The following is a 26,874-nucleotide window of genomic DNA, read 5'->3' as shown; positions in this document are numbered from 1 at the left end:
GTGGGTTCCACAAGAAGGGAAGATCACTGAGGTGAACAAATCTGCCAATAAGCGCATGACCCACAAAGGTGGAGGAGGAACTTTGTCACACATTGTACCAAATTCCACCCACAAAAGCTCATGCTCCAATACTTCTGTTAGTCTATAAGGTGCCACAGGACTCTTTGTTGCTTTTTATAGTCAATGCTGTCACACCATTTGCTGCATTTGCTAAATGTGTTTAAATTTATAAAAACTCTGACTTCCTGGGGTGTAAATACATGACAAAGCATAGGAGTCAGTTTCTAAAATTAAGCATAAGGCGTTATAAAATACATGAGGTATGAAACATTTAATCTTTACCTGTAATATATATCACTTTTCATCCTTAGATGTCAAAATGCGTTATAAAGGAACACAAGCATCATTATAAAAGGAAACTGAGGCACAGAGGTGTGAAATCACTAGTCCAAGGTCATACAGTCAGTTAGTGACAGAGCTAGAAATAAAACCCAAATCACTGGTCTCCCATATCTATTGTACCACATGCACAAAACAATGCTGCTTCTCTTATTTTTATTAGAAACAAAATAACTCTGTAAAGAATATCCATAAAATAGTTTATTATTATTGTTACCAGAAGCAGCATAAAATTGCCAACTTCTGACACTTGAATTTGTTCCTCACCTCCTTTCTCTGAGCTACACCCAATAGCCAAAGAGTGGCACAGAAGCTGTTACACCATCTCTATGGTATATTACTATTAAATAAGTTGTATTTTATTTTTCTTACCCATAGCTAATTAGAAATTACTTATACCTGATATCCTTATTAGCAATAAAGAAAGAATGTAGATGTAGGATATTCAGAAATGCTCAGATTTGATCTAACTGCTCCCATTGATGTTATGGGTATATTACCATAGATTTCTATGGGAGTGGAATTTGGCCAATCATGAGTATCTGTGAAAAAAATCCCACCCATAAAATTAATAATGATTATATACTCTCTCTCTCACACACACACACACACTCACACACTCTATCAATGTTGGATGAATAAGGAAAAAGATATCTTACGTATGTCCGAGGTAGCCAGAAACACGTGAAGTAAAATGATAGCTAGAGAAATCTTGAATTTCAGTAAAAGCTCCTGGACTTTGCCAGCACAGCAGTGCTGCACTCCATAGGCAATCATTCTAGAACACACAAGGGAAAAAAAAATCATAGTCTATAACAATGATCAGCAAAATAACAGGATTGTAGATATTACATTAGATGATACTTCGAAGCCATGGATGTAAATCTTTTCAGCTCTGCTATTTCTACCCAAATGAGCCTTACATTCTTCCTGTAGAGGGCTAGAATGTGGAATGACCCAGAAATTCTTGTTAATCTTCTCTTTTTCTGCTATAACAAAAGTTAAGTTTATAGATGTGCACTTATTGCAGTTAGGAGGGATTCTATTACAATTTCAAACAAACTTCAAAGCATTACCTTTAATACATGCAGTATATATATATCAGATACTCTACAGACCTTAGGACTCTGCGACACACCAAAATTATATATATATATCTCCAACAATGTACCATACTTCTGCAATTACTACTTTAGTTTGTGATAGGATCCCTCCTATTTGCAGAAAGTGCACATTTGTAAACTTATCTTTAGGTTAGAGCTGAAAAATAGACCATTGCAAGCATTCAAATTAATGAAAATATTTTATTAGTACAAAATGAATAGTTACTACAGATATACTATGACAGACGAGTGCTGGTATCAGGAGATGGGAGCAGTGCAAAGCTATACCAGTCAATGAGAGCTGCTGAGTGCTCAGCACTTTTGAAAATCTATTTAGATATTTAAAACTTTAGGCACTTGTTTTTGAAAATCTTGGCCCGTGACTTTGCAGGTACTTGCAAGAAGGTGCTGATATTTAAAGGTCTATCAGAATGTCTTAATAGGCTTATATTATCTGAGAGGGAAAGAACAAATGTATCCACCTTGATAAGGGCCAACTGCACTGCAGAAGAATTGGACCAAACAAAAGAAATGAGCAGGAAAAAAGTGGTTGGAAAAGCGTGGAAGCAATCTGTATGTATCACTCAAATGTCTCAAATGTAAATACAGAAAAAACACATTAGCCCAAAATAAGAGCAATTCGACATGAACATCAGCCAGGGCTTCCAATAGCTATACAATAACCAAGAAATCCCATAGTAGTTGGGAACAATGAGTACAGGTAGATTTATTGAGATGATGAAACTAGTATATTATATGCATTTTGGAGATACAGTATGCAGCCTATAATTTGGAATATCATCACCTTCTGAAATAATTCTGAAGGAAGAAATGTACCAATATTTTTTATCAATTGGAAGAAGTTAAGTACTGCATATCATGGGTAATGTTATCATGTGTGCTACAGAAATTAAACACCTCAAAGAAAGGCCCTTTAGAGAAAAACTCAGTTGACCAAAGAATAAGAGCCTAAAACTGAACAAAAAGAAATATCACATTAGAATGGAAGAGTCAGCTAACATAGATCATGAGTCTTAGCAAGGATGAGTTGAAACTAGATAAAAAATAAAGTAATTAAAGAAACACCAGAATCTAAAGACAAACAAGCACCTCAGAGATTCACAGGAAATGTATTCCAAGTCAGTCTTCAGCTCACCTCTGTTCCAATTTCTAAAAATAAAACTATATATTTGCATTTGATTGAACTGCAGAATTACTTTAATTGTCCCAAGACTGATTACGAAGACCCCTGTGCTTAAATGCTTTTATGTATGTAACCTGGGAATATGAGTTGTTAAACTCTCAGGGTCTTGGTGCCATAATATATTTTATTATTGTTTATTCTGATTCATAAATAAATGAGGTGCCCATTCAAAAGGTGTGGGTTTGCAGCCATTACCTTAAGATACAGCAAATTTCCCCAGACCTCAGATGACTTCTCCCCCTAACAAAAATCAAGTTGTAAACCAATTCCTCAGTTTTATAGGCAAATTCCTTCCTCTGCAAGGCAAGGGATTTACCCATAGGGATATTCTCAGACAACAAACTCAACACATACAGATTGCACAATCAATCGGCTGTACTACTTAGCACCCAACAGTTGAATTGTGAACTTCCCGGAACCCTAGGCATGTCTGAAGCAGCATCCAGAAGATTAAAGAGCAAATTTCCTATTATATGTCACATACAATACTGATGCACAAGGCTCCTACCTTATCCTCATTTAATTCCCTCCTTGAAAATCATTCCTGATATAAAATCAGGATATAACACCTACAAGAAACTAGACAACTAAAAGCAGCAAAGAATCCTTTGGCACCTTATAGACTAACAGACGTTTTGGAGCATGAGCTTTCGTGAGTGAATACCCACTTTGTCAGATGCATGTAGTGGAAATTTCCAGGGGCAGGTATATATATATATATGCAGGCAAGCTAGAGATAATGATTAGTTCAATCAGGGAGGATGAGGCCCTGTTCTAGCAGTTGAGGTGTGAAACCAAGGGAGGAGAAACTGGTTTTGTAGTTGCAAGCCATTCACAGTCTTTGTTTAATCCTGAGCTGAGGTGTCAGATTTTACCTGCCCCTGGAATTCCTCTGCATCTGCGAAGTGGGTATTCACTCACGAAAGCTCATGCTCCAAAACGTCTGTTAGTCTATAAGGTGCCACAGGATTCTTTGCTGCTTTTACAGATCCAGACTAACACGGCTACCCCTCTGATACTAGACAACTAAGATAATGTATTAAGACATGTATTTAAAGCCAAACCAAACCAAACACCACACTACTGTATAGTAGTACACAAACAGTATTCCAATAGCTATAACTAACTACTGGAATACAATTTGTACCACATATGATAATTCAATCATTGGGAAACCATGTTTTCTAGTAATAAGAATACAATAAATTTGCAGCCTGAGAACATATGTGGGTTCTGGCTTGTGCATCATTACTAGTAATAAAGATTATAAAAGTTAATGGAATTGCAAAGGTATAATTGAGGACATAATCTGGAGACAGCAGGGTTGCGGGTAATAAGTGAGGATAGAATTTGGCCAACAGTTGAGTATTTGTGATCATGTAGGAGAAGGAAAGAAGTCAGCTTGACTCTCAGTGCCCAGGCTGAATTTGCAGAGTTGGCAGTTAGAACAGCATATTTTCATTTGTAAACGGAGCACATATGATACAGAATCACTAAGACGGAAGCTTCTTGTGATGGGGTCTATAAACTCTACACTGGTTAACCATGGGGTAACAGGAGCCTGAGCTCAATTAGGCCACTGGATGGCACCTGGACGGGTATTAGACATAACTGGTGATCAAGCCCAGCTAAGTTGGTGCTGGATCTTTATAAAAAAAGGAGCACAAGATAGTGGGAAGGGAAGGCCATGGAGGAGACCCAGCTTATAAGTAGAGAGGTTTCCTCTCTTAGGCTAAAGGCGGAGAGAGCCCAGGAGGCCTGGCATCAGAACTGGTGGATCCTGTGCCAGGAGAAAACCTGATAGGCTGAGGACAGTGAAACATGGGTCCAGACGTGCCCTGTCTTGAGCTGAAAGGCAGCTGGAGGCAGTGAAGCCCAAGAGTGATGGTAAAGTCTATGGGGCATTTGGACTGAAGTTTGAGAGGTTGCAGGGAGAGAGGGAGGAAATCTGCTGTCACTCTCATGGTAGCAGGGAGTAAAGAGACCTGTACGGAACAGGAAGGATCCTGCAGGATGAGAAGAACCCCCAGGGAAAGCCTTGGTAGGAAGAAGTCCAGAGAAGTGGCAGCAGGGAGTCTGGAAGTGTGAACTTTGATTGCCTGTCTTAGAGTCTCTGGACTGGAACCCAGTGTAGAAGATGAGCCTGGATTCCCTACCAGCCACTGGCAAGGTGGCATAAAGCCCCTGTGAAGGGCATATGGTCTACTGTAAGCCCTGAGAAAGGGCATATGGACAACTGGGCCCTGAATTGAGGGCAGCAGACTGAACGGAGGGATCGGATGCTTGCTTTTGTTCCATTCAGTTACCAGAAGGGATGAGACTGAACGTAACATGGTTAGAAGGATGAGTCACAAGAAGAAACAGACCACAGTAGAGGGAGCGGGGGGAACATCTGCTGTGCCACATCTAATTGCAGTGAGTGAACTTCCCCATATTTCTTATGCACAGTTGCAGAGCAGTCCAAACGTGTTAGACTGCAACAACTAGAGCTAAAGAACTCCGGAAGGATCACTACGGATATAGCTGACTATATTTAAGTTACAGCTCACTGGTGTTCTCGAGTAATGACATTTAAGATGATTGTTAGTATTACTTACAATGTGCAAGTTGTTTGAATTAGAGCAGACCTTTATTAGTTATAGCCTTATTATGGTGCAATGGTGCCATCCACTGCTTTTTCCAAACCATGTGCCATATTGTGCCAGCACTTTTGAAATAGAATAGCAATTTTCTAAAGAGGATTTGATTTTTTGATAAAAGTACTTTTTGAGTGGGTTTAAAACCAATTCAGTCTCTCTAGATGAAACAGATGGTATTTACTATGAACATTACTGTCTTGCATTGTACCGTACTCTTTGTGAAACTGAATTTTAAAAGTTCCATAAAGCCTCCACAGTTCTTTTTTAATACAACTAAGCAAAAAGAATATGAATATAAAAACCAATGTGTTTCTCTTTTTTGTACTCTTTACACTTTAAACTACTGGGATCTTATTATACTATGTCCAACTTTATCCAGAACAACTTGTCACCATTTAAAATCATTATAAACACTTGAAATTCAGACATTCTTAATGGTCCTTCATTCATACCTAACTACCAGGGATGTTGTCTACTGTTGCACTTTACTCTCTTTTGTTCTAATCATGCATCTATTACTTAGAGAGAGACCCATTAAAGACCTCTGGCTTTAATACAAATATTTTCCTACATTACAGAATTATTTAAAAACTCCATACAGTATTTTGCATACCTTAAAGTAGCATTATTGTAATTTTAAAGTTTGTAGCTCCCTCTAGCAAACAACCCTTATGCAAATTGTGTTAATCTAATATTTTTATTTATTTTTCTGTTTTAATTATTCTAATATTAATTTTCCTTAGCTTTTATCTAAAGTTAAAAACATAACTGGAGCAAAAAGAGGCCATATGAAAACAATTGTATTATATTAACTCAACACAGTTTTAAAATAAAAGCAGAACATTAGCAGTGATATGAAAAGGACCTGGAGTGAAATCCTGGCTCCACTGAAGTCACTACAGCCAGGATTTCACCCTTAGCAGCCATACTGTACTTTAGTATGTCTCCAAAAGATCACTCATATATAGACATATTTAGCACTTTCTTACATTGAGGATATTTTTCTCATTCTTCTGGTGTCATGTTGCAATTTGATATATTTTCTTTGTTGAAGTTGGAAGTGTTGGAATAGTAAGCCTTTTCTGTTGCATTTTTGTGACAACAGACAGCCTGTATTATGCCAGCCGCAAAAAGTAAGTAAGGAGCAAGACACAGGAAGGATGACTGGGACTGCGCAGGTATCTCTCTCTCTCTCTCTCTCTCTCTCTCTCAGTGCTTCCCATTGCTTTCTCCAGGATAAGAATAAGACTATCAGCTTCTTCCATCAGCTCCGCTCCCTTATTTTCCAGATTGGCATCAGAAAATAGTAAAACTTCTAGTTTATTTTTAAACTTTGGCTGAAGTAAGAGAGATGTAATGGGGAGGATGCTTATGTTGGAAAGTCTTATGTCACTGTTAAATCTGGCACATACAACATCCATTGACTTAACAGCAGAAATAACACCATACTTCAAAAAATGTTGTCCTAAGTTTGGGAGGGGAGGAAAGGGGGAAGAGGTGGTCAGTTTTTTCCAGAAGACAGTAAAAGAATTATTTGAATGATACTGTGTATGTGTTTTCTAATGGGCATGTTTACACTTACCAGGGGATCGACAAATGGTGATCAATGCATTGGTGGTCGATTTAGTGGGTCTAGTGAAGAGCCGCTAAATCGACCACAGATGATGCTCTCCTGTCGATTCCTGTACTCCACCTGATCGAGAAGAGTAAGGGGAGTCAACGGGAGACAATGGGAGTCAGCGTAGTGTGGACCCCACAGTAAGCAGATCTAAGCTACGTCGATTTGAGCTATGCCAGTCACGTAACTCAAATTGCGTAGCTTAGATCGAATTTCACCTGTAGTGTAGACAAGGCCGACGATTGCAAACTGAGATATACAAGTAGTCTGTAAACATCAGTTTATCTTCTGATAGAATACCACCTTTTCCTTTGGCCGCCACAAGTGTTTATATGTCCTGAATGTGTGTTTCAGCTAGTCTATCCAACATGTCACAAGTAAAGCTTAATTTAATTGATATTTCTTGTTTCAATTTGTCTACAATACAATGTATTTTTTTTCACTTTTAAGCTTTTGTAGAACAAGTGTTTAATAATCTTCTCCTTCCTCCACCTCATCCCCATCTGCAGAGTCCCTGCCAACTTCCTCATAGTCCTTCTCTAGAGCAGCCAAGTCTTCCCTGGCTTCGGAGAACTCCCCCTCCTCCATCCCCTTTTGTAGGCCTTTTGTGAATGGCTAAAAGTGATGCAAGTAATGTTTAATACTTCAAAATATGTTTAATACTTCTTTTAAAGAAAGCTATATCCTAAACCTCTCAGCTGCTCACAGTGAGCAAAATGTTGTATGTACATCACAGCAAAGCATCTCAAAACATTGGCTTAGCTGCTAATGGTAATCAGGGGAAAAACCTTGAGAGGGAATATATATTTTGACTTATTCTAGGTTATTGGTATTGGATGGTCTCTAACAAATGCAAAGAAGCCAAGCACAGTGGGCCAAGTTCTGCCTGAGTTACACTCATGTAACTCTGTTGAAGTTTGAGACATAGTATAAACAAACTCATATAAAATTCATATGTGCAGTTCATGAGTGTAATAGCCTACTGGGTGTTTTTCCAATAAGCATCTACTCAGTGACTAAGACTCTTGCGAGCCTAAACTTAGTGTCAGTCTGAGTGACTGGTGTCAGACACAATAAAAAATAATGAAACATAAGGGCTGTTTCGTTTGAATCCAAAAGACTGTACATTCAGCCTTACCTTTTGTATTTCCTGACTTTGGGAGCATGTAAATCTTAACTTTAATATGGAACTAATGTTGGATTTTGCATTATTTTGACTTATTTTATATAATACTAGAAGTGCAGCTAGTGCTTTTCCAGAGACAAAGACCCCAATTCTGAGTTCCTGAATTCTTGCATCCAGTACAGAAATGGGGCAGTTTATAGTCTTAAGTCACCTTTGTGTCTCCTTTTATTCCAAGGCCATTCTGGAAATAGTTCAGTCTGTAATAAGTGAGAGCAGCTATACAGCCTCACTCGCTCCTTTCCCCCTAACTTGCATACCCCATGTGCTGGGGTCCCGGGAATGAAAAAGGGAGCATCTTACAGCTGTTTCACAAAGATCTACACTGACCAAGAAATCACTTTACACATGGGCTGTCCCCCCAGAGAAAGATCTGTTAAGAGTCTTTAAGCCTGGATCAACATAAAAGCCTTAAGGCAACATATAATTGGGGCCAGGGTCTCTGCTTCAAGGAGTTTACAGACTAAACAGACAAAATATGGATGGAGGATGAGGAGGAAGAGATGTAATAAGCAACAAAGTAGCTATGTTTGCTTTTATGTCTCAGTGCCTCAGGGGTGGGAGGTTGTTAAACTCTACTCTAAGCAGCGCTATAGGTTTCATGAAAAGTGTGAAGGCATGGCAGACAAAGTCAGGATGGAAATTCCAAACATATAGGGCCTCATGCAAGTTGTCAAGGAGGTAAGTGGAAGATGGAGACCAGGGAAGCACTTAGGCATGTAGTCTGAGTTCAGTAGAAGGGACAAGAGAAGAAGTGGCAAGTAAGAAAAGCAAAATTTTACAAAGCCTTGAAATTCAGCTACTGAGCTTAAATTTGATGTGGATGGCAAGAGGAACCATTAAGGGCATGTCTATACTGCAGTGGGGAGTAAGCCACCTTGCCCATGTAGACGGACTCATGCTAGCAGGACTAGAGCTATTATGCCAAAACTAGCGGTCTGGATGTTGTGGCTCAGGCTGAAGTTCAGGCTCCCAAGCCTACCTGACCTCCAAGTCCTTAGGGATTAAGCCACAATGTCCATGCTGCTATTTTTAGTTCCTAGCTCAAGACCCACTAGCATAAGTTTGTCTATCCAGGCTGGGAGACTCACTACCAGCTGCCCTGTAGACATACTCTAAGAGGTTTTGAAGCTGGAGATGTACACAGTCAGAACAGTGAGCAAGGCAGATATTTTCACAGTACTGTCTTGGAGACACTGAAGTTAGAGCCACGGATGCCAGAGAGAAGAATACTCTTCTTCTCCTGAAAACTCACTCTTAAACTTCCTCCATCTTCCTGTGTGTGTGCACGCATGCGAGTAGTGAAACAGTCTCCCCTGCTCTCATTTCCATGCTCTCCTGGCTCATACAGCAGCAGAAGCAGAAGCAAAGAAAGCAAAATGATGATGTGATTTCATCCTATACCTCACTTTATGGATTCAGCAGGTCTCTTATCTCCTTGCAGCTGTTGGAATTCCTTAGGAGTTGCAAGGTGAAATATTTAGCAGACTTTAAAAAAAATAAAAATCAGAGTTCACTTTTATTGTATCCCAATGGCCAAATAAACATTAAGCACAGAAGCTAATGGCTCTTCATTTTGAGGGAGTGATTCACTCTTCGTATAGCTTTGGTCTGACATGAGGTGGGGAGCATGGCCTAGGCAACATATTGCACTGGGAACTACACTAACTTTGGTGTATGTGCTATGGAAGGGGCAGACACATGCTGCCCCTCCTGCACCAAACACTGTCTCAGGAGAGCTCCTGGCTGCACTAGTGCTGCTCCTGGCTGGTGCAGTATGTGGCACACGGAGGGCTCCCTTACAAGGAGAGTTTAACAGCATGTTAAATTGTATTATACTGTTCAGCCCCCAAGTGGTGCTGTGTATAATGTACCTAAGTTCACAACAGCCATTCTTGGCAGTCTATTAAAGAATCTGAACAGGGAATGCATCTGGTGTATCTCCCTGGGAAGGAAACTCTGTAGCCAGTTCATATTATAGTACAGAAGCCTGGTCTGCCAGTAGCAGTCCTGCAAAACTAGGGTGTAGAAGGAATACATGACAGAAAGGCTCAACAAAAAGCTGTCTGAGAAAGGGAAGGGCAAAGGTCAGGCCAAACCAGGTGTTGAGGTTGGGCTAATATAATTGAATTAAGCTAAATCGATATTAGCCACTTTGAAAATCAGTCTGAGTGTCCACACAAGAAGATTAGGCTACTTTAACTGACTCAGTTTAGAACAGTGGTTCTCAACCAGAGATACACAAATCCCTGGGGATACGCAGAGATCTTCCAGGGGTTACATCAACTCATCTAGATATTTGCCTTCTTTTACAACAGGCTACACGAAAAGCGCTAGTGAAGTCAGTACAAACTAAAATTTCATACAATTACTTGTTTATACTGCTCTATATACTATATACTGAAATGTAAGTACAATATTTATATTCCAAATGTTTTATTTTATAATTATATGGTAGTAATGAGAAAGTAAGAAATTTTTCAGTGATAGTGTGCTATTCCACTTTTGTATTTTTATGTCTGATTTTGTAAGCAAGTACTTTTCAAGTGAGGTGAAACTTGAAGTACATAAGACAAATCAGACTCCTGAAAGGGGTACACTAGTCTGAAAAGGTTGAGAGCCACTGTTTTAGAAAAAAAATTAGTTAAATCCAATTCAGTTTCTGTGTGTAGGCCAGGCATAAGTGTCAGCTTGGCAAACTCAGTCTGGAACCTGACACTCAATCTGGGTTCTTTCCTTCTTGCTCATCATCAACAGTTATAAAGTGAGTAGCTTCCTCAGTAATGAGTCACGCTGAGGAAAGTACTGACTTATTTTAACATGAATATAATAACCTCACTTTTTCATGTCATTGTGAAAAAGATGGTGTATGCACAGAATAGCTATTGTAATGACAGCACACAAGCTAAAAAATCTCAGGTATAATGGGCCAGGTTTATTCTTAACTCCACTGAAATCAACAATAACATCTGGAATTAATTTGGTGCAAAATCTACATGGAACAATCCAAAATCCAATGGTTGGAAGACAAATTAAAATGGAGAATTTGGCAATATCCATAATCCAGCATGCCCAGAAGTCTCAAATCCAGGCAGAGAGCCAGCCTAAACTATTCTCTACAGAGTACAACGTGTGGGTTTTTAATATTTAAAATATCCATAGATACCAGTAACCGGATTTTGTTTTTTGAATGAGTCCACAATAATATGTTCCTAATCAGTGTATATACATTATTCACTTTTCCTGGTACATGCAGTCTGTACTGCTCCTAAACACTCATGTTTGATCTTGTGTGACAACTTCAGGTTCGCCCATCATAACATCTTGCAGGATTGCTTCTTCAATTAATATCCTCTAAAGAACTCTATAAATGAGAACATGTCTATTGCTACATTTGTGGTTAGTGTTTTGGTGACTAAAAAATTAACTAAAATTATCTCATTCTAATTTTACATAATATAAATATTAAGTACAAATTCTAGTAACTTCTTCTGAAGGCCATGAAGTAAATAAGTATTTTAACTTGACCAGACTTTTCCAAAACTCTAGTATGTTTTTTTTTTCTCCATCTGCTCTTTCGTCTACAAGTGGTTTACTGTCTCTTTTCTTCAAAAACAAATTTTTTTAAGTTACCAAATGATCCCAACTACTGTGATGATAGGAATTTTTTTTCTGTACTAGTTAGTAGGCTGCAATTGAGCAGTTGTCTCCGAAAACACAAGAGGACCATCAGATCAGAAAAGATAACCAGCACTTTGATAAGGCATTATTTTGAGTCCCACCTGTTGGAACAAATTGTGAACAACAATGGCACAACTCCACAGAGTTGCTCATATACCAGATACCTGAACTGTCTGTGTAGTTACAGCTCACATAACCATTAAGATGTATGGAAAAGCCTGAAGTGGGGACTAAAATAAACACATGAAAAGTCCAATATCTCTCAACCTTTTAAATGCCTACAAATTTTATATACAGTGACTGAAAAACTTGGCCCTGATCCCACAGTCCTGATGCAGACTACACTCACACTGAAGTCTTGCAGAATTTCAGAATTGGATCCTTACTTTACATTTGGAAGCAAACTCTGATCAGCCACTCACATGAGTGATACTGCTCATGAGCACGAAGAACAGGATTTGTCCCTTGGTCTTTGCACAAAGGATATAATCAATCCTGTATTCCTTGAATTTAAATTTACTTCAAATTGTTGTAGCTTGTCTGTCTCATCAACAGAAGTTGGGCCGATAAAAGATATTGCTTCACCAACCTTGTCTCTAATTTACTTTGAAGGAATTTTTGGCACATAAGAAATGCAGGACTGATTTCCAAATGAGCAGCATTAATGTATAATTTCATATAAGGCATTTATTATTGTATATTTTATAAAAATCAATCTCTTGATATGTACACAATGTTGATTTTACAAAATAAGCAATATTTTTTGAGTTCATGTGTTTGAGATAAGAGCGAAACCCTTAGACATACTTCTATACATTAAAATTATTTATTAGGATTTTGCCCTTCAAATACATTCTGGTCTAGCTTTTAGCTGAAAATACAACATTCAAAACTCAAATATGGTGTTTAATATTAAAAGCAACATATTTGTGGAAGCTACTATCGTGTCTCATACACGCTAAAACTGTCAGAACTTAAAGGTAACTCTTCTTCCTATATTTCCTCTCATGCCATTCTATTCTTAGTCAGGCAAAATTACTACTGCATTCAAGGGGAGTTCTGCCAACAACCCCACAACCCCCAATATAGGTGGCATAAATGAAGCTAATTAATTTAAGAATGGGAATTGAGTCCCTTCTTCATTCCACTCACCCAGCTAGAGCCACATATATTGAGGTATTAAATACTAAATCCTGAAATTCAATTTGGAATGTACTAAGGAAGAAAAATTTGCTCACAGGTTCCATCTGACCTATAGAGAGCCAGTTAAAATATTAATATTAGAATCTAACTGCCACTTCATGTATGTGAAAAGATTGTATTGGCTCCAATTCACAGCTAAGCAAACTTGATCTACACATTATTTATAATTATATGACTCCTTTCAAATGTTTCACTCTTTAAATGATTTTCAGCCATAAATTGCAATATGTGTGCTTTCTTAGCAATGTGTAATATTTGAATTATAACATGGCAAAGTTAGCGGTTTCTGTTCTTTGGTTTAGTTCAATGACTGTTTCCCAACTCTTTATTGACAAAAAATTTTAAACAAACAAACAAACAAAAACACCACCAGTGTCACCTCGCATAGAACCAAACCCTGCATACCTTACTCATGCAGATAGTTCCAGTGATGACATTAAAGACAAAAGTAAGACAAGCAGCATTTGGCCCATAATTTTAGGGTATAAAAACAGTAAAGGGAATCTAAGCAGATTTGCCACGTTAAGAATATGCAAGATGACATACAGAAAGCTAAGAAATTAATTTACAATTGATTTGTTTGGTGTTCTTTGCACAAATCAAAACAACATCCCCATACATACAGCTGCCAGCAACTGCAAACAATGAATGTAAAACTGTGCACTATAAAAAGAGTTAAAGAAAAATATTGTATATAAAAACCAGTTATAAATACAGTCTCTAAATGATGAAAGAGAGAAACATTTTCTTTGAATTCAGCATAACAAAATGACAAAATCAGGGAAATGCAGTGATGTTGTAGCCTTGTTAGTCCCATATTACAGAGACAAGGTGAGTGAGGTAATGTCTTTCATTGGACGAACTTCTGCCAGTGAAAGAGACAAGCTTTTGAGCATACACAAAGCTCTTCTTTAGGACCTGTGTAAGTTTGAATGCTTGTATTTCACCCACCCTTTCTCTCTAAATTCAGGGAAAGATGGTTTCAGTAATTATCATGCACATCATTCCTCATGAAAAGCGACATAAGAGGATAGGCTGCAATAGATACAGTTTCAAAGTTTTACTCCTGGAGGAATTCTGCGCTACTGGGCATGCACAGAATTTATGTCCCCCATAGATTTCTTTCCTTCCCCACAGAAAAATGACTTTCTGACAGGGAAGCAAAGGGGAGCCACAAGAGCAGTCATGCAGCCCTCCCCAGCAGTATGTTGCGGAGGCCTAAGGCAGCCATCAGAGAGATAAATCACTGTGGGGCAGTAGACAGGACTGAGGAAGACCTAGCTGGTGGCTCCTACCCTGCACCAGGCTCAGCTGCTAGTCCCAGCTGGACTGGAAGGATAGGACTTCCTTTTTCTTTGCATGGCATCTGGGGGTAGGTCAGACCCACTACCAGTTTTCTCCCCCAGCTGAAAGAAGCTCTGCAAAAGCCCCACCCCCCACTGCTTTCAGCATCCATCACTCCTCCACTGCAGGGGAAAGGATCCCTGTACAGGGAGCTGCTCCTCCATCCATCCAACCCCTGTGGATCCAGATCCCTTCATACCCAGACCCTCCTGCCGAGCCTCATCCCCCACCCCAGAACCCTCCGAGCCCCACTCCTGCTGCACCTGGACAACCCCAACAAGCCACCCACACCCAGATCCCCACCCCAACAAGCCTCAACCAGCTGCATCTGGACCCTCCCCACTGAGCCTTTCCCACCCATACCCCCCTGCCAAGCTCTTTCTCCCCTACACCCAGACCCTTCACCCTGCTGAGCCCCAACTACCTTCAGCTGATCCCCTCTGCAGAGTCCCATTATCATTGTACCCAGAACCCCCAACAAGCCCCCAACACACACACCTGGATCCCCCAATGAGCCGCCCACACCCAGATTGGCCCACACAGAATCCTCTCAACCCACACCTGGATCCCCTCACACTAAGCCCCTCCACACTTGGATCCTGCCTTGCTGAGCCTGCCGGCCCATACCTGGTGCACCTGGCACAGAGGGGCAGGGCCCTGAGTGTTTCTGGAGCAGGCCCAGTCCTTGTGCTGTGTCAGGATTGCGTGCAGCCTTACCACTGAGTCCATACCTGGGGTGGGGAGAGCTGCCCAGTGATCTTTCACCTCTGTGCAGCCAGTGCCCTGTGCCCCCCAATGCCATGCTGGAGCCTTCAGATTTATTTGACAAATAAAATTTGCAGAATTTTAAAATATTGCATGGGTTTTTGGGGGGGGGGTTGGGGTTTTTTGACACAGAATGCCCTCAAGAGTATAAAATGACTTACCATACATAGGTGATTTTCAAAATATCTTGTTTAAAATGCATCTGTTTCACCAATTTTGTTTCAAAATGTAACATGAAAAGATAAGCAACAACGAATTCAGCTCTCAGTTCCACCCATTCATCTCCATAGAAAACAATGGGCAAGTACAGGTGTAACTGAGAGCAAAATTGACCTACTGTGATTTATACAGAAACATGGCCATGATGCAGGTATTAAAAAGTATGATCTACCCAAACATTAAAAACCTGTCAGTCAACACATTACAGAAATAAGGTATTCTCTATTGCAGGGGTTCTCATCCTTTTTCTTTCTGAGCTGTCCCCACCGCCTCCCTGATACATGCTATAAAAACCCCACAGTTCATTTGTGCCACAACAACTGGTTTTCTGCATATAAAAGCCAGCAGCAGTACCTCTCAAACATGCTCAGTTACATGGGGAGCCACTCATTTTAAACCAATATTTATGTCCATATCATAATGAAACTTGCTGCCATCTCACTGCTTATTCCTGATATCAGAAACACAACCCCGGAGCAGTGGTTAAACCAAACGTGATGCCTATTACAGACACTGGGTCAAGTCTTGGTCCCACTGAAGGCATGGGCAAGACATTGTCCTACTTACACTTGTGCAACCCCACTGAACTCAGGTAGATCAATGGCCCCACACTTTCTGCCTTTGCTATTTCAATTGTTTTTTCTTATGGGAGAGTCAGGGGCATATTTTTCAGCTGGGTCCTTGGCAGGTTGAGAGCTGTGTTTACACCTTATCAGAGGGGTAGCTGTGTTAGTCTGGATCTGTAAAAAGTGACAGAGTCCTATGGCACCTTATAGACTAACAGTAGTATATTGGAGCATGAGCTTTCCTAGGAGAATACCCACTTCATCAGACGCTTATACGTCTCTCCCGTTCACCTAGGACTAGGAGCCGGGCTGCTAAACAAGATCCTCCGCTGCAGCCCGGCCAGCCCCAGACACATCGCACCAGCCTCCTCCTCTTGCAAACACCGGCCTGAGCAGGCAACTTTCCCCCAAGTACTTCTCTGCCCCCGACCCAGCGGGACCCGCTTTCCCCCACTGCTCTGCAACAGGACTGGGCAAGACGGAGGAAGCCAGGTCCCTTCATCCCCAGCGAATCCCCTCTCGCCCACCTCAGCCCAGCCGCTCCCAACTTTGCAGCCTTTGGAGAGCCCGTAACCGAGAGTCTGTGCCTCTCCTCCCGCACCCAGCGACGGGCACTCACCTGGCCCCGCCGGCGGGGGAGCCCTCGCTGCTCGCTGCTGCCGCTCTGCTGCCCGGGCCGCTTCTGAGCCAGAGGCAGCTCGCGGCGCTGCCAGTCCCGGCAGCTGGAGCAGCCGCCGCCCGTGGGAGGAGGAAACCCAGCAGCGAGGCGCCAGATGCTGCGGCGGTGGCCGCGGGTTCCCTGCGGGCGCTGCTCTTCGGGCCGCTGCACTCCCAGGCGGCTCAGTCCCGCCGCTGGGTGCTCAGGGCGCTGCCCTGCTGCCCTGACCCCCGCCGAGCCCCCCTCGCCACGCAACGCCCGCAGGCTGTGGCCCTTCCGTGTTTCTGCCCCAGAGCAGCGGGACCGCCTCTCGCACGGTTAGTCCCGAATCTGGCTGACTTGAAAAGCTGCCGAGGAAACACAAATCATGGGTGTACAGGCGGCTGCCAAACCATCTCAGCTTCCATTCCAGCTGGGGACGGGCGCGGGGGGGAACCCCGACGTGAGGAACAGAGCCAAGACACTGGCTGGCTTTCTCAGCGGGGCTACAGCCCCCTCAAAGGAGTTTGCGCCCCCGCTCTCAGGAGAGCACGGTGCCCACTGGAACAATTCATCAGGATGCCGTGCTCATTCTTTAGGGTTCAATTCTCCTGGGCGCAGCTCAAGGCAGAAAATCCTGTTTATTTTTTTCTGAGGGAATTTCATCAAGGGTCTCCTGAATCACTGGCAGGTCTTTAGTGACTGCTGCTGCCAGGAAAGAAGCTCTGACAGGAGCATAACAAGAGAGATGTCTATAAACCCCCTTCCCAGTCTCCCGCCAGAAGTGCCTTATATTACTGGGACAAGGTGGGTGAGAGACAAAATCTTTTATTGAATCACCTTTTGTTGCTGTGAGAGACAAGCTTTGGCGTTAACACTAGTGGTTCTCAAACTTTTGTACTGGTGACCCCTTTCACATGGCAAGCCTCTGAGCGTGACCCCCTTTATAAATGAAAAACACTTTTTAGTATTGTCATAAACAGATGGTTAAGGGTTAATGTCTCTTTTACCTGTAAAGAGTTAAGAAGCTCAGTGAACCTGGCTGACACCTGACCAGAGGACCAATGGGGGAACAAGATACTTTCAAATCTTGGTGGAGGGAAGTCTTTGTGCTGTTTGTATTGTTCATTGTTTGCTCTTGGGGCTAAGAGGACAGATGTCAACCATCTTTTCTCCGTCTTCTGAAACAGTCTTCAGTCAAAAATAGTAAGTACACCTAGAAAAGGCAGGATTAGTCTTAATTTTGTTTCTTAACTTGTGAATGTGTATTTCTGAGGATTCTTTACCTCTGTTTGCTAACTTTGATCTCAGGCTAAGGGGAGGGAATCTCTCTAAGGCTATCATGAATCTGAATACCCTTCTGTAAACATTTCCATCCTGATTTTTAACAGAGATAATTTTTACTTTTTTAATCTTCTCTAGATTAAAAAGCTTTACTTTTTTAAAAGAACCTGATTGATTTTTTCCCTTGTTTAAGACCCAAGGGGATTGGGTCTGAACTCACCAGGGATTGGTGGAGGGAAGGAGCGGGGGAAGGTTAATTCCTTTCTGTTTTAAGATCCAAGGAGTTTGGATCAGTGTAGCCTCTCAGAGTAACCCAGGGAGGGGGAAAGGAGGGGGGATGGTTTATTTCTCCTTGTTTTAAGACCCAAGGGGTTTGGGTCTTGGGTTCCCCAGGGAAGGTTTTGGAGGAACAGAAAGTGTGCCAAACACTATATTTTGGCTGGCGGCAGCGCTATCAGATCTAAGCTAGGAATTAAGCTTAGAAGGGTCCATGCAGGTCCCCACTTTTGGACGCTGAAGTTCAAACTGAGGGAAAAATACCTTGACAAGTATATTTAACACCATTATTAATGCTGGAGGCAAAGTGGGGTTTGGGGTGGAGGCTGACAGCTCCTGACCCCCTGAGGGATCCTGACCCAGAGTTTACACAGAGCTCTTCTTCAGATCTGGGAAACACTCTTTGTAAGCTCCAAAGTTGGTCTCTCTTATCAAGGGAAGTTGGAGCAATAAAAGTTATTACCTCACCCACTTTGTCTATCTAATACCCTGGGACCCACAGGGCTACAACACTTAAGCTGGCAGGTCAGTTTGCTTGAGGCAGCAATAAAAAGCTCTAGAGCCAGTAAAGTCTTAATGACCCAGTTTAAAATTAGACACTCGTAACTGTAAATGTTGAATTTACGATATTGAAATAGCCTTACAAATAAACCACAGGGGACACAATACAATATATTAAATGTCTGTGTGATTTACTGTAGGCTGAAGTAATGAACATGCAAAAATCTTAGCCGTGCAAAAGAACTGGTTTTATACTGGGTTAGGTTATATGCATCATATAAAACATGAATATTAATGTTAATGAACATTTCTAAATAAAGGCAGTCTCCGCTGTAAGCCTTAGTTTTGTTGTTGTTTTAAGGGAAGGAAATTATGTAGGAAAATTTGATCCAGAAATGTTATTTCATTGAACTGGCAGATGCTTTGACTATATAAAAGTATCCAAACTAGACTCATACATATAATCATATCAGCATTATTAAATAAATGGCTCAGGTTCATATGAAAATGAAAAAAAATTGTCTAAAGTCATGAGGAAACAAGGTCAGCATATTAAATCAATGTTTCCATAATTTATGGCATTATAGTATTTTCTATAGCTCAGTAGTTAGTTGAAGGGGTAGGGAGAATATTATCTTTGATATACATGGAGGTCAAGAGGTATGTGAGATGTGATTTGGTACAGCCAAAGAGGACCTGGCAATTAGAAAAGGTGCTGAAAAATCCATCCTCCAATATGAGATATTGAAAGATGGCATTCTCACACATCACAGAATCATAGAAATGCAGGGTGGAAGGGACCTTGAGAAGTCATCTAGTCCAGCCACCTCATGCTGAGGCAGGACTAAGACTACCTAGAGTTACCAATCTACTAGAATTCTTTGAGGGGGGTCAACAAGCATGTGGACCAAGGGGAATCCAGTGAATATAGTGTACTTAGAGTTTCAGAAAGCCTTTGACAAGGTCCCTCACCAAAGGCTCTTAAGCAAAGTAAGAAGTCATGGGATAAGAGGAAAGGTCCTCTCATGGATTGGTAACTGGTTAAAAGATAGGAAACAAAGGGTAGGAATAAATGGTCAGTTTTCAGACTAGAAAGAGGTAAATAGTGGTGTCCCCCAGGGGGTCTGTACTGGGACCTGTCCTATTCCACATATTCATAAATGATCTGAAAAAAGGGTGAACAGTGAGGTGGCAAAATCTGCAGATGATACAAAACTACGCAAGATAGTTAAGGCCCAGGCAGACTATGAAGAGCTACAAAAGGTTCTCTCAAAACTCGGTGACTGGGCAACAAAATGGCAGATGAAATTCAATGTCGATAAATGCAAAGTAATGCACACTGGAAAACATAATCCCAACTATACATATAAAATGATGGGGTCTAAATTAGCTGTTACTACTCAAGAAAGAGATCTTGGAGTCATTGTGGATAGTTCTCCGAAAACATCCACTCAATATGCAGCGGCAGTCAAAAAAGTGAACAGAATGTTGGGAATCATTAAGAAAGGGATAGATAATACAGACATCCCCCAACTTATGCAATCGTTCCATTGCAGAAAGCCTTACATAACTCAAATTTTGTATAAGTTGGAAACGTATACCCATACGTTATGCAAAAATTTCCACAACTCGAAAATGCTATATCTGGCTTATGGAACTTTTTCTGTAAGTGTGAATTTGCATAAGTCAGGTCTTGCATAACCCAGGGAGCATCTGTAAGACAGAAAATATCATACTGCCTCTCTATAAAACCATGGTATGCCCACATCTTGAATACTGCATTCAGATGTGGTCACCCCATCTCAAAAAAGATATATTGGAATTGGAAAAGGTTCAGAAAAGGGCAACAAAAATGATTAGGGATATGGAAAGGCTTCCGTATGAGGAGAGATTAATAAGATTTAATAAGACTGGGACTTTTAAGCTTGGAAAAGAGACGACTAAGGAGGGATATGACTGAAGTCTATGAAGTCATTACTGGTGTGGAGAAAGTAAGGAAGGAAGTGTTATTTACTCCTTCGTATAACACAAGAACTAGGGGTCACCAAATGAAATTAATAGGCAGCAGGTTTAAAACAAAAAAAATGGGAAATGTTTCTTCACACAATGCACAGTCAACCTGTGGAACTCTTTGCCAGAGAATGTTTTGAAGGCCAAGATTATAACAGGGTTCAAAAGAGAACTAGATAAGTTCATGGAGGATAGGTCCATCAATGACTATTAGCCAGGATGGGCAGGGATGGTATCCTTTGCCTCTGTTTGCCAGAAGCTGGGAATGAGTGACAGGGGATGGATCACTTGATGATTACCTGTTCTGTTCATTCTCTCTGGGGCACCTGGCATTGGCTACTGTTGGAAGACAGGATACTGAGCTAGATGGACTATTGTTCTGACCTAGTATGGCTGTTCTTATGTTCTTACATGTTTCCCTCAACAGTTCTTAAAAATCTCTAATGATGGGGTTTCCACAACCCCCCTGGGTAACCTGTTCCATTGCTTATCTATCCTTATCATTAATTTTTTTCCCCTAATATTTAACATAAATCTCCCTTGTTGCAAATTAAGCTGATTACTTCTTCTCATACCCTTGGTGGACATGAAGAACAACTGATCACTGTCCTCTTTATAGCAGCCATTAATATATTTGAAAATTTTTATCTCTCCCCTCAGCCATCTTTTCTCTAGACTAAACATGTCCAGTTTTTTCAGTCTTTCCTCATAGGTCATTTCCATTCAGAGTGGAAGTATCTCCTGTTCAGTGTTGATGTCTTTCCCCTTTCCCAGTCCATGACCCCCACACTGCTCCATGCAGTTGGATTTGGTAGACTCAGGCACTGTGAAGTTCCAAAACTGCCATAATTAGATAACATCTAACAAGTTTCACCCTGGCAGTCCGAGATGTTTAGAAATTATCCTATCAACCTGACGTTCCAGTCAATGTAATGAGAGAGAAATGAATGACCAATCATATACAGGGACTGGGAAGGGAATTATTTTAATTTTAAATTTTAAAAGTTTTTTTTTAATTACTTTTGGTTTTGTGTGTTCTGGGCCTCCTGCCGGTGGCTGGCGTTAGTATGCAGGCAGTGGAAGGGGAGCTATGGCACTGTACTGAGGCTGGTGAGGAATTTTGTTGCCAAGGCAGCGGCTCTGTTGCTTCTTTGGATTGCTGCCTGTTACAAGCTTGGGTTTGTACCAAATAAAAACAGTACCTTTAGGGAGAAGGGCAGGGAGTCTATGAATATATGGGATGGGATAATCCCCAAACAACTACAATCCCCAGGAGAGAGACAAACAGGACAGAAGTCTGAAAGGCCACCATGAGATTGATGGAGATGCACTAAGACAATGGATATCCACCTTTGTGTTGGGAAGTCAGTTGTGGGCTGGATACCAAGCTGGGCCAAGACATTTGGGAGAAAGAAGAGCTTGATTCACTGAGCACTGGAAGGAGTGTCACAAACTTATAAAAAATTCTGTGCAAGAGGCTGCCAGGTGCTGAGCACAGATAGAAGTATGACTTTTTCACCTGCTTGGAAGGGGTGTGTGCCTTCATTGTTTCTGAAGGCTTGTCCGCACTAGATCTAACATTTAGCTTGTTGCAACACACTGGCATGGTTGTAATGCTTATAAAATGAGCAAGTCACCTTGCACTGTTGCAGGACCAGTTTCCTGTGAAGAAGAAATGAAAGTGGTACAGTTGCAGTGGTACAATTAATTCTGCCAGTGAACTAAAATATGCATTATATATCATGTATATATGCATATATCTTTGGAAGCTGTGCTGAAAATTGTTAAATACATGCAACACTCTACAAACCCTACAACAATTGCAGGAAGTGCTGTACATGAAGATGGTGAGTTATATTGACATTCAACCACCACTGTAATTAAAACACTTTTGCACCTTCCACACAAAGCTCCCTGTGACAACAGAGCACGTCCACTGTTGGTGCTCTTACATAAACAAAGACAGCAGTGCACCATGGGTATCTATCTTGCAGTATTTCATGAGCTTTAAATCTGATGATGACACCATGGTGTCTGCCCTGCTGTGTGCCATGGACAGAAACAATTTAAGATTGCCCTTGGCATTCATAGAACAGCTGCACACAGCAGACAGTCCGATTAGGGTGGGATCGCATCATTATGCAGGTATGGGATGATGAGCGGTGGCTGCAGAACTTTTGGATGTGCAAAGCCACCTTCTGGAACTGTATGCAGAGTTCACCCTGCCCTGTGGACACCAAAATGTGAGCTGCACTCGTGGTGGAGAAGTAAGTGGGAATCACTGTGTGGAAGCTGGAAACTCCAGACTGCTACTGGTTAGTCATTAATCAGTTTGGAGTGGGGAAGTCCACCATGGGAGTTGCAGTGTTGCAAGTGTGCAGGGCCATTAATTGCCTCCTGCTATGAAGGACTGTGACTCTGGGCAATATGCGGGAAATAGTGGATGGCTTTGTGGCAATGGGATTCCCTAACTGGATCGGAACAATAAATGGCAAGCATATCCCCATTTTGTCCCCAGAGTACCTTGTGATGGCATACATCAACAGAAAGGATTACTTTTCAATGGTATTGCAAGCACTGGTGGATCACCCGGGTCATTTCACCCAAACCAACATGGGGTGGTCAGGGAAGGTGCATGACACATGCATCTTCAGGAACACTGATCTGTACTGAAAGCTGAAGGCAGGGACTTTCTTTCCACACCAGAAGCTTCCAGTTGGGGATGTGGAAATGCCAGAAGTGATCCTTGGAAACCCAGCTTACCCCTTGCTCCCATGGCTCATGAAGCCTTTCACCAGCAACCTTGACCGTAGCAAGGATCGCTTCAACAACAGGGTCAGCAGATACAAAGTAACTATTGAATGTGCCGTTGGCTGCTTAAAGGGTAGCTGGTGCTGCCTTTTTGGCAGGTTAGACCTCAATGAGGAAAATATTCCCATGGTAATAGCAGCCTACTGTGATCTGCATAACATTTGTGAAGTGAAGGGGGAGAAGTGTCCGCAGAGGTGGAACCTTGATGTGGATCAGTTGACTGCTGCTTTTGAGCAGCCAGATACCAGAGCTGCTAGAGAGGCTCAGTGGGGAACTATTTGAATCAGGGAGGCCTTAAAGGACCATTTTGACAATGAGCCTCAGTAATGTGGGTTTGTTTCTGTAATGCATTGAGCCAGGCATTGTTTTCTTGCACCGAAGTATCTATCTTGTAATGATTACTGTGTGTGTATTAATTTTACAATGCAAATACACCGATTAACACTGTGTATGAATTTTAAGAGCAACCACCATGTGTAGAAGACAAATAAAGATGCCTTCTCTTTCCATAAGTACATTTTTATTAAACACCAATGCAAACCTTACTATGTTCTGCAAGGGACATGAAAATTAAGAGAACATTTGCCAATGAAGATCTCACAGCTGGGTGTATGTCCAGCTGTCATTGTGAAACATGTACCTTGGGATGGAGTGCATGGGGTATTGTGACGGGCTGGGAACATGTGAGGAGAGGAGGGTGGGGAGTATTGGGTGGGCATAAAAGGCAGTTCTGTATGGGGTTCAGGGGGAAGCAAGCACAGATATGTTGCCCCTGAAGATCATTCAGGAAACTTCAGTATGTCTGTTTGGTTCTGAAGTAGCTGTATCTTTCACTCCTGCCCCTGTTTCCTGTCCTGGCTCTCCATTCTCAGTCTCTCATTGATAGCCTCTCTGCTCACAAGCCAAAGCATCGGAGGATTGCACAACCTCCCAGAACATTTCTTCCTTACTCCTCCTGTTTCGTTTTCTTATCAGATGGAGCCACTCAGCCAGTGTACAGGAGGAGACCCTCTAGGACACATCTGCAAAAGCTAAAGAAACTAGAGACAGAGACACTATTGTGAGGGTACTCACAGCCTTGATCCAAACAAGTTAGAGACATCACTTTCTCACTTTTCCTTGGCAGGCACACGCAGCCCAGTGAGAGCCCCAGCCATTGTGAGCTCAGTCCAGCGGGGAAGGGGCAAGATGGGATAAAGGGTGGGATGGGCTTCAGAGGGGTATCTGTACCAGTACCTAGGAGCACTACTCTGAATACTGGCTCCATTTTCCACCGGCAGGGGTGATAGCAGCTGATATCTCTCTTCTAATGCAAGGGTCCTAGTGCTGCATGAATACAGTTGCAGACTGGGTCCTTATGCTGCTCACCTCTGTGTTGATATGGTGCCTGCAGAAATAATTGCTGATTGGTGTGGAAAAGTTTCCTACCAGGAGGGAAGAAACAAGGCCGCCCTCCTAAGAAACCTTCCGCAGAGGATTACAGAACACCTCCAGGAAAGTTTCTTAGAGATCTCTATAGAGGATTCCTGGGACATCCAGGCATGCATAAACAAACTTTTCCACAGCTGCAGAAAGGGGAATGAGAAGCAGATACAAACTGTACCTATGCTGGTTATTTCAATCTCTCTTCTACCTTGATTTAAAAAAAGCAGAGTACGACCTCATGTAATCCTGCAGTATCAAAGCACGAGTACTTACCGGAGCTTCCCTCTCCTGCATCAGGCATGCCAGAGCTGGAGTGCTAGACCCCTCTGGAGTTAAAGAGGCCTTGCCTCACTATGCCACGGGATGTCCCTGTTTCTTGTCCCCCATCCTCCTCCAACTCCACTTTCTCATCCACTGCATCCTACTTGGGGTTCACTCTGCTGGCCACTGTCTCCAGTCACCCAAAGTATCCATGGGCTACTTGGTGGTGGAGGCAGGCTTTCTGCAGAGGATGGTGTGCAGCTCCTTGTAGAAGTGGCATGTCTTCGGTGAAGCACCAGACCAATGACTGGCATCCCTCATCTTTTTGTATGCCAGCTTTAGCTTTTTGATTTTAGCATAGCATTGCTGCATGTCCATCTCATGCCCCTTCTCCTCCTTGCCATGATCCTGGAAGCAGTGGCCCCATGTTCTGCTCCTTTCACCCCTGCGGTTCCCAGGAGAGCTCTACGATTCAGCGGATACCAATTTCTCCCCTTGGATGTCCGCATCTGCAGGTATAAATTTATATCCACACCGGGCTCTACAATTTTATTCTTGAAAATGTATCTCTCCGGTACGGCATACTGGCAATAAATGTCTTAATGGTACGGCGTACCTGACCGTACTGGCTTACTTGCACCACTGCATGGAGGCCACTTACGGCGACATAAGCATCAATGTCTACCCTGACACTGCATCACTTTAACTACTTCGCCCTAAGCGCTACGCCTCTTGTCAAGGTGGTTTTATTTTGTCGGCGTAGCAGGAGGGTTAGATCGGCAGGAGAAGCATTGCAGTGTATACACCTCCACAGTTTGGTCACCATTAGCTGCCTTATGTCAAGTTACCTGTGTAATGTAGACAGTGTTGCCAACTCCACATAGCAGGAAGTCATCAGACAAACTGTGACAAGTCACTAGATGTAGTTGTTTAAGCACTCAAAAGTAGTCAAAAATGTCAAACAAAATTTCCAGAGAATTCAACAGATTATATATACATATATACACACTCATATATATACACAAACACACACACACAGGCGAGTACAGTCCCAAAATCATTCACAAGAAGCTCAATAGTGTTAATAAAATCCATTCCATGCTCTTCTTACTACATTCTGTTGCGCACCAGAAGCAACTACGCCAGTACACTCTCAGCATCAGGAGGGTGCCGTCTGCTCATTGGGATGGAAACTGCAGCCCTCTGCTCCTTGGGAAGGGCACTCTGTACACTGCAGCCCTGGTTGACTGGGGTTGCTTAATTTCAACTGAGCCTTCAGCCTGGATTTGAACCAACAGGTTAGTGAAAGGGAGAGTCCAGAACCAGGGGGAAGAGAACATTCACCTGACCTGAGCTCAGCACTGCAGGGAGCCAAGAAAGAAGATTTAAAAACAAAAATCCAGTAGCCGGACCCCTTCCCTGCACTTCCAGAGTTTTGTTTCTGAAAACAGCTGGGCAGCTAATCCCAGGTGGCCAAGCCAGGGGAAGGAGTAAAGGGGAACTGAAATCAAGCTAGTTCCACCTTTGATACTGAAGTAAGGGCTTCACTCCTGGAGGCACTGAGCCCCCTCCTGACCCCACTGGGGCACCAGGGCCTGATGAAATGCATCCTAGAATACTCAAGGAGTTAATAGAGGAGGTATCTGAGCCTCTAGCTATTATCTTTGGAAAGTCATGGGAGATGGGAGAGATTCCAGAAGACTGGAAAAGGGCAAATATAGTGCCCATCTATAAAAAGGGAAATA

General features: G+C 42.1%; 1 protein-coding gene across 2 annotated transcripts in view; it reads right to left on the bottom strand.

The window, feature by feature from the left end:
- Positions 1 to 16,832, bottom strand: part of ADGRG2 (adhesion G protein-coupled receptor G2) — a 97,309-nt gene extending 80,477 nt beyond the window's left edge. Inside the window, exons 1-2 of one of the 2 annotated variants that reach the window (XM_075060083.1) lie at positions 16,544 to 16,832; positions 1,059 to 1,177 (exon numbers count right to left, since the gene is read on the bottom strand). In XM_075060083.1, the coding sequence (XP_074916184.1) occupies positions 1,059 to 1,176 (118 nt within the window). In that variant the 5' untranslated portion in view covers position 1,177; positions 16,544 to 16,832. Of the gene's footprint in view, positions 1 to 1,058; positions 1,178 to 16,539 lie in introns of both variants that reach the window. The other variant, XM_075060088.1, reaches the window with a different exon arrangement.
- Between the last annotated feature and the right edge of the window lie 10,042 nt (positions 16,833 to 26,874).

This window comes from Chelonoidis abingdonii, chromosome 1 (assembly GCF_003597395.2).
Source record: "Chelonoidis abingdonii isolate Lonesome George chromosome 1, CheloAbing_2.0, whole genome shotgun sequence".
Lineage (NCBI taxonomy): Eukaryota > Metazoa > Chordata > Testudines > Testudinidae > Chelonoidis > Chelonoidis abingdonii.
The sequence above is the reverse complement of the archived record's forward strand: the minus strand, read 5'-3'. Positions and strand labels throughout refer to the sequence as shown.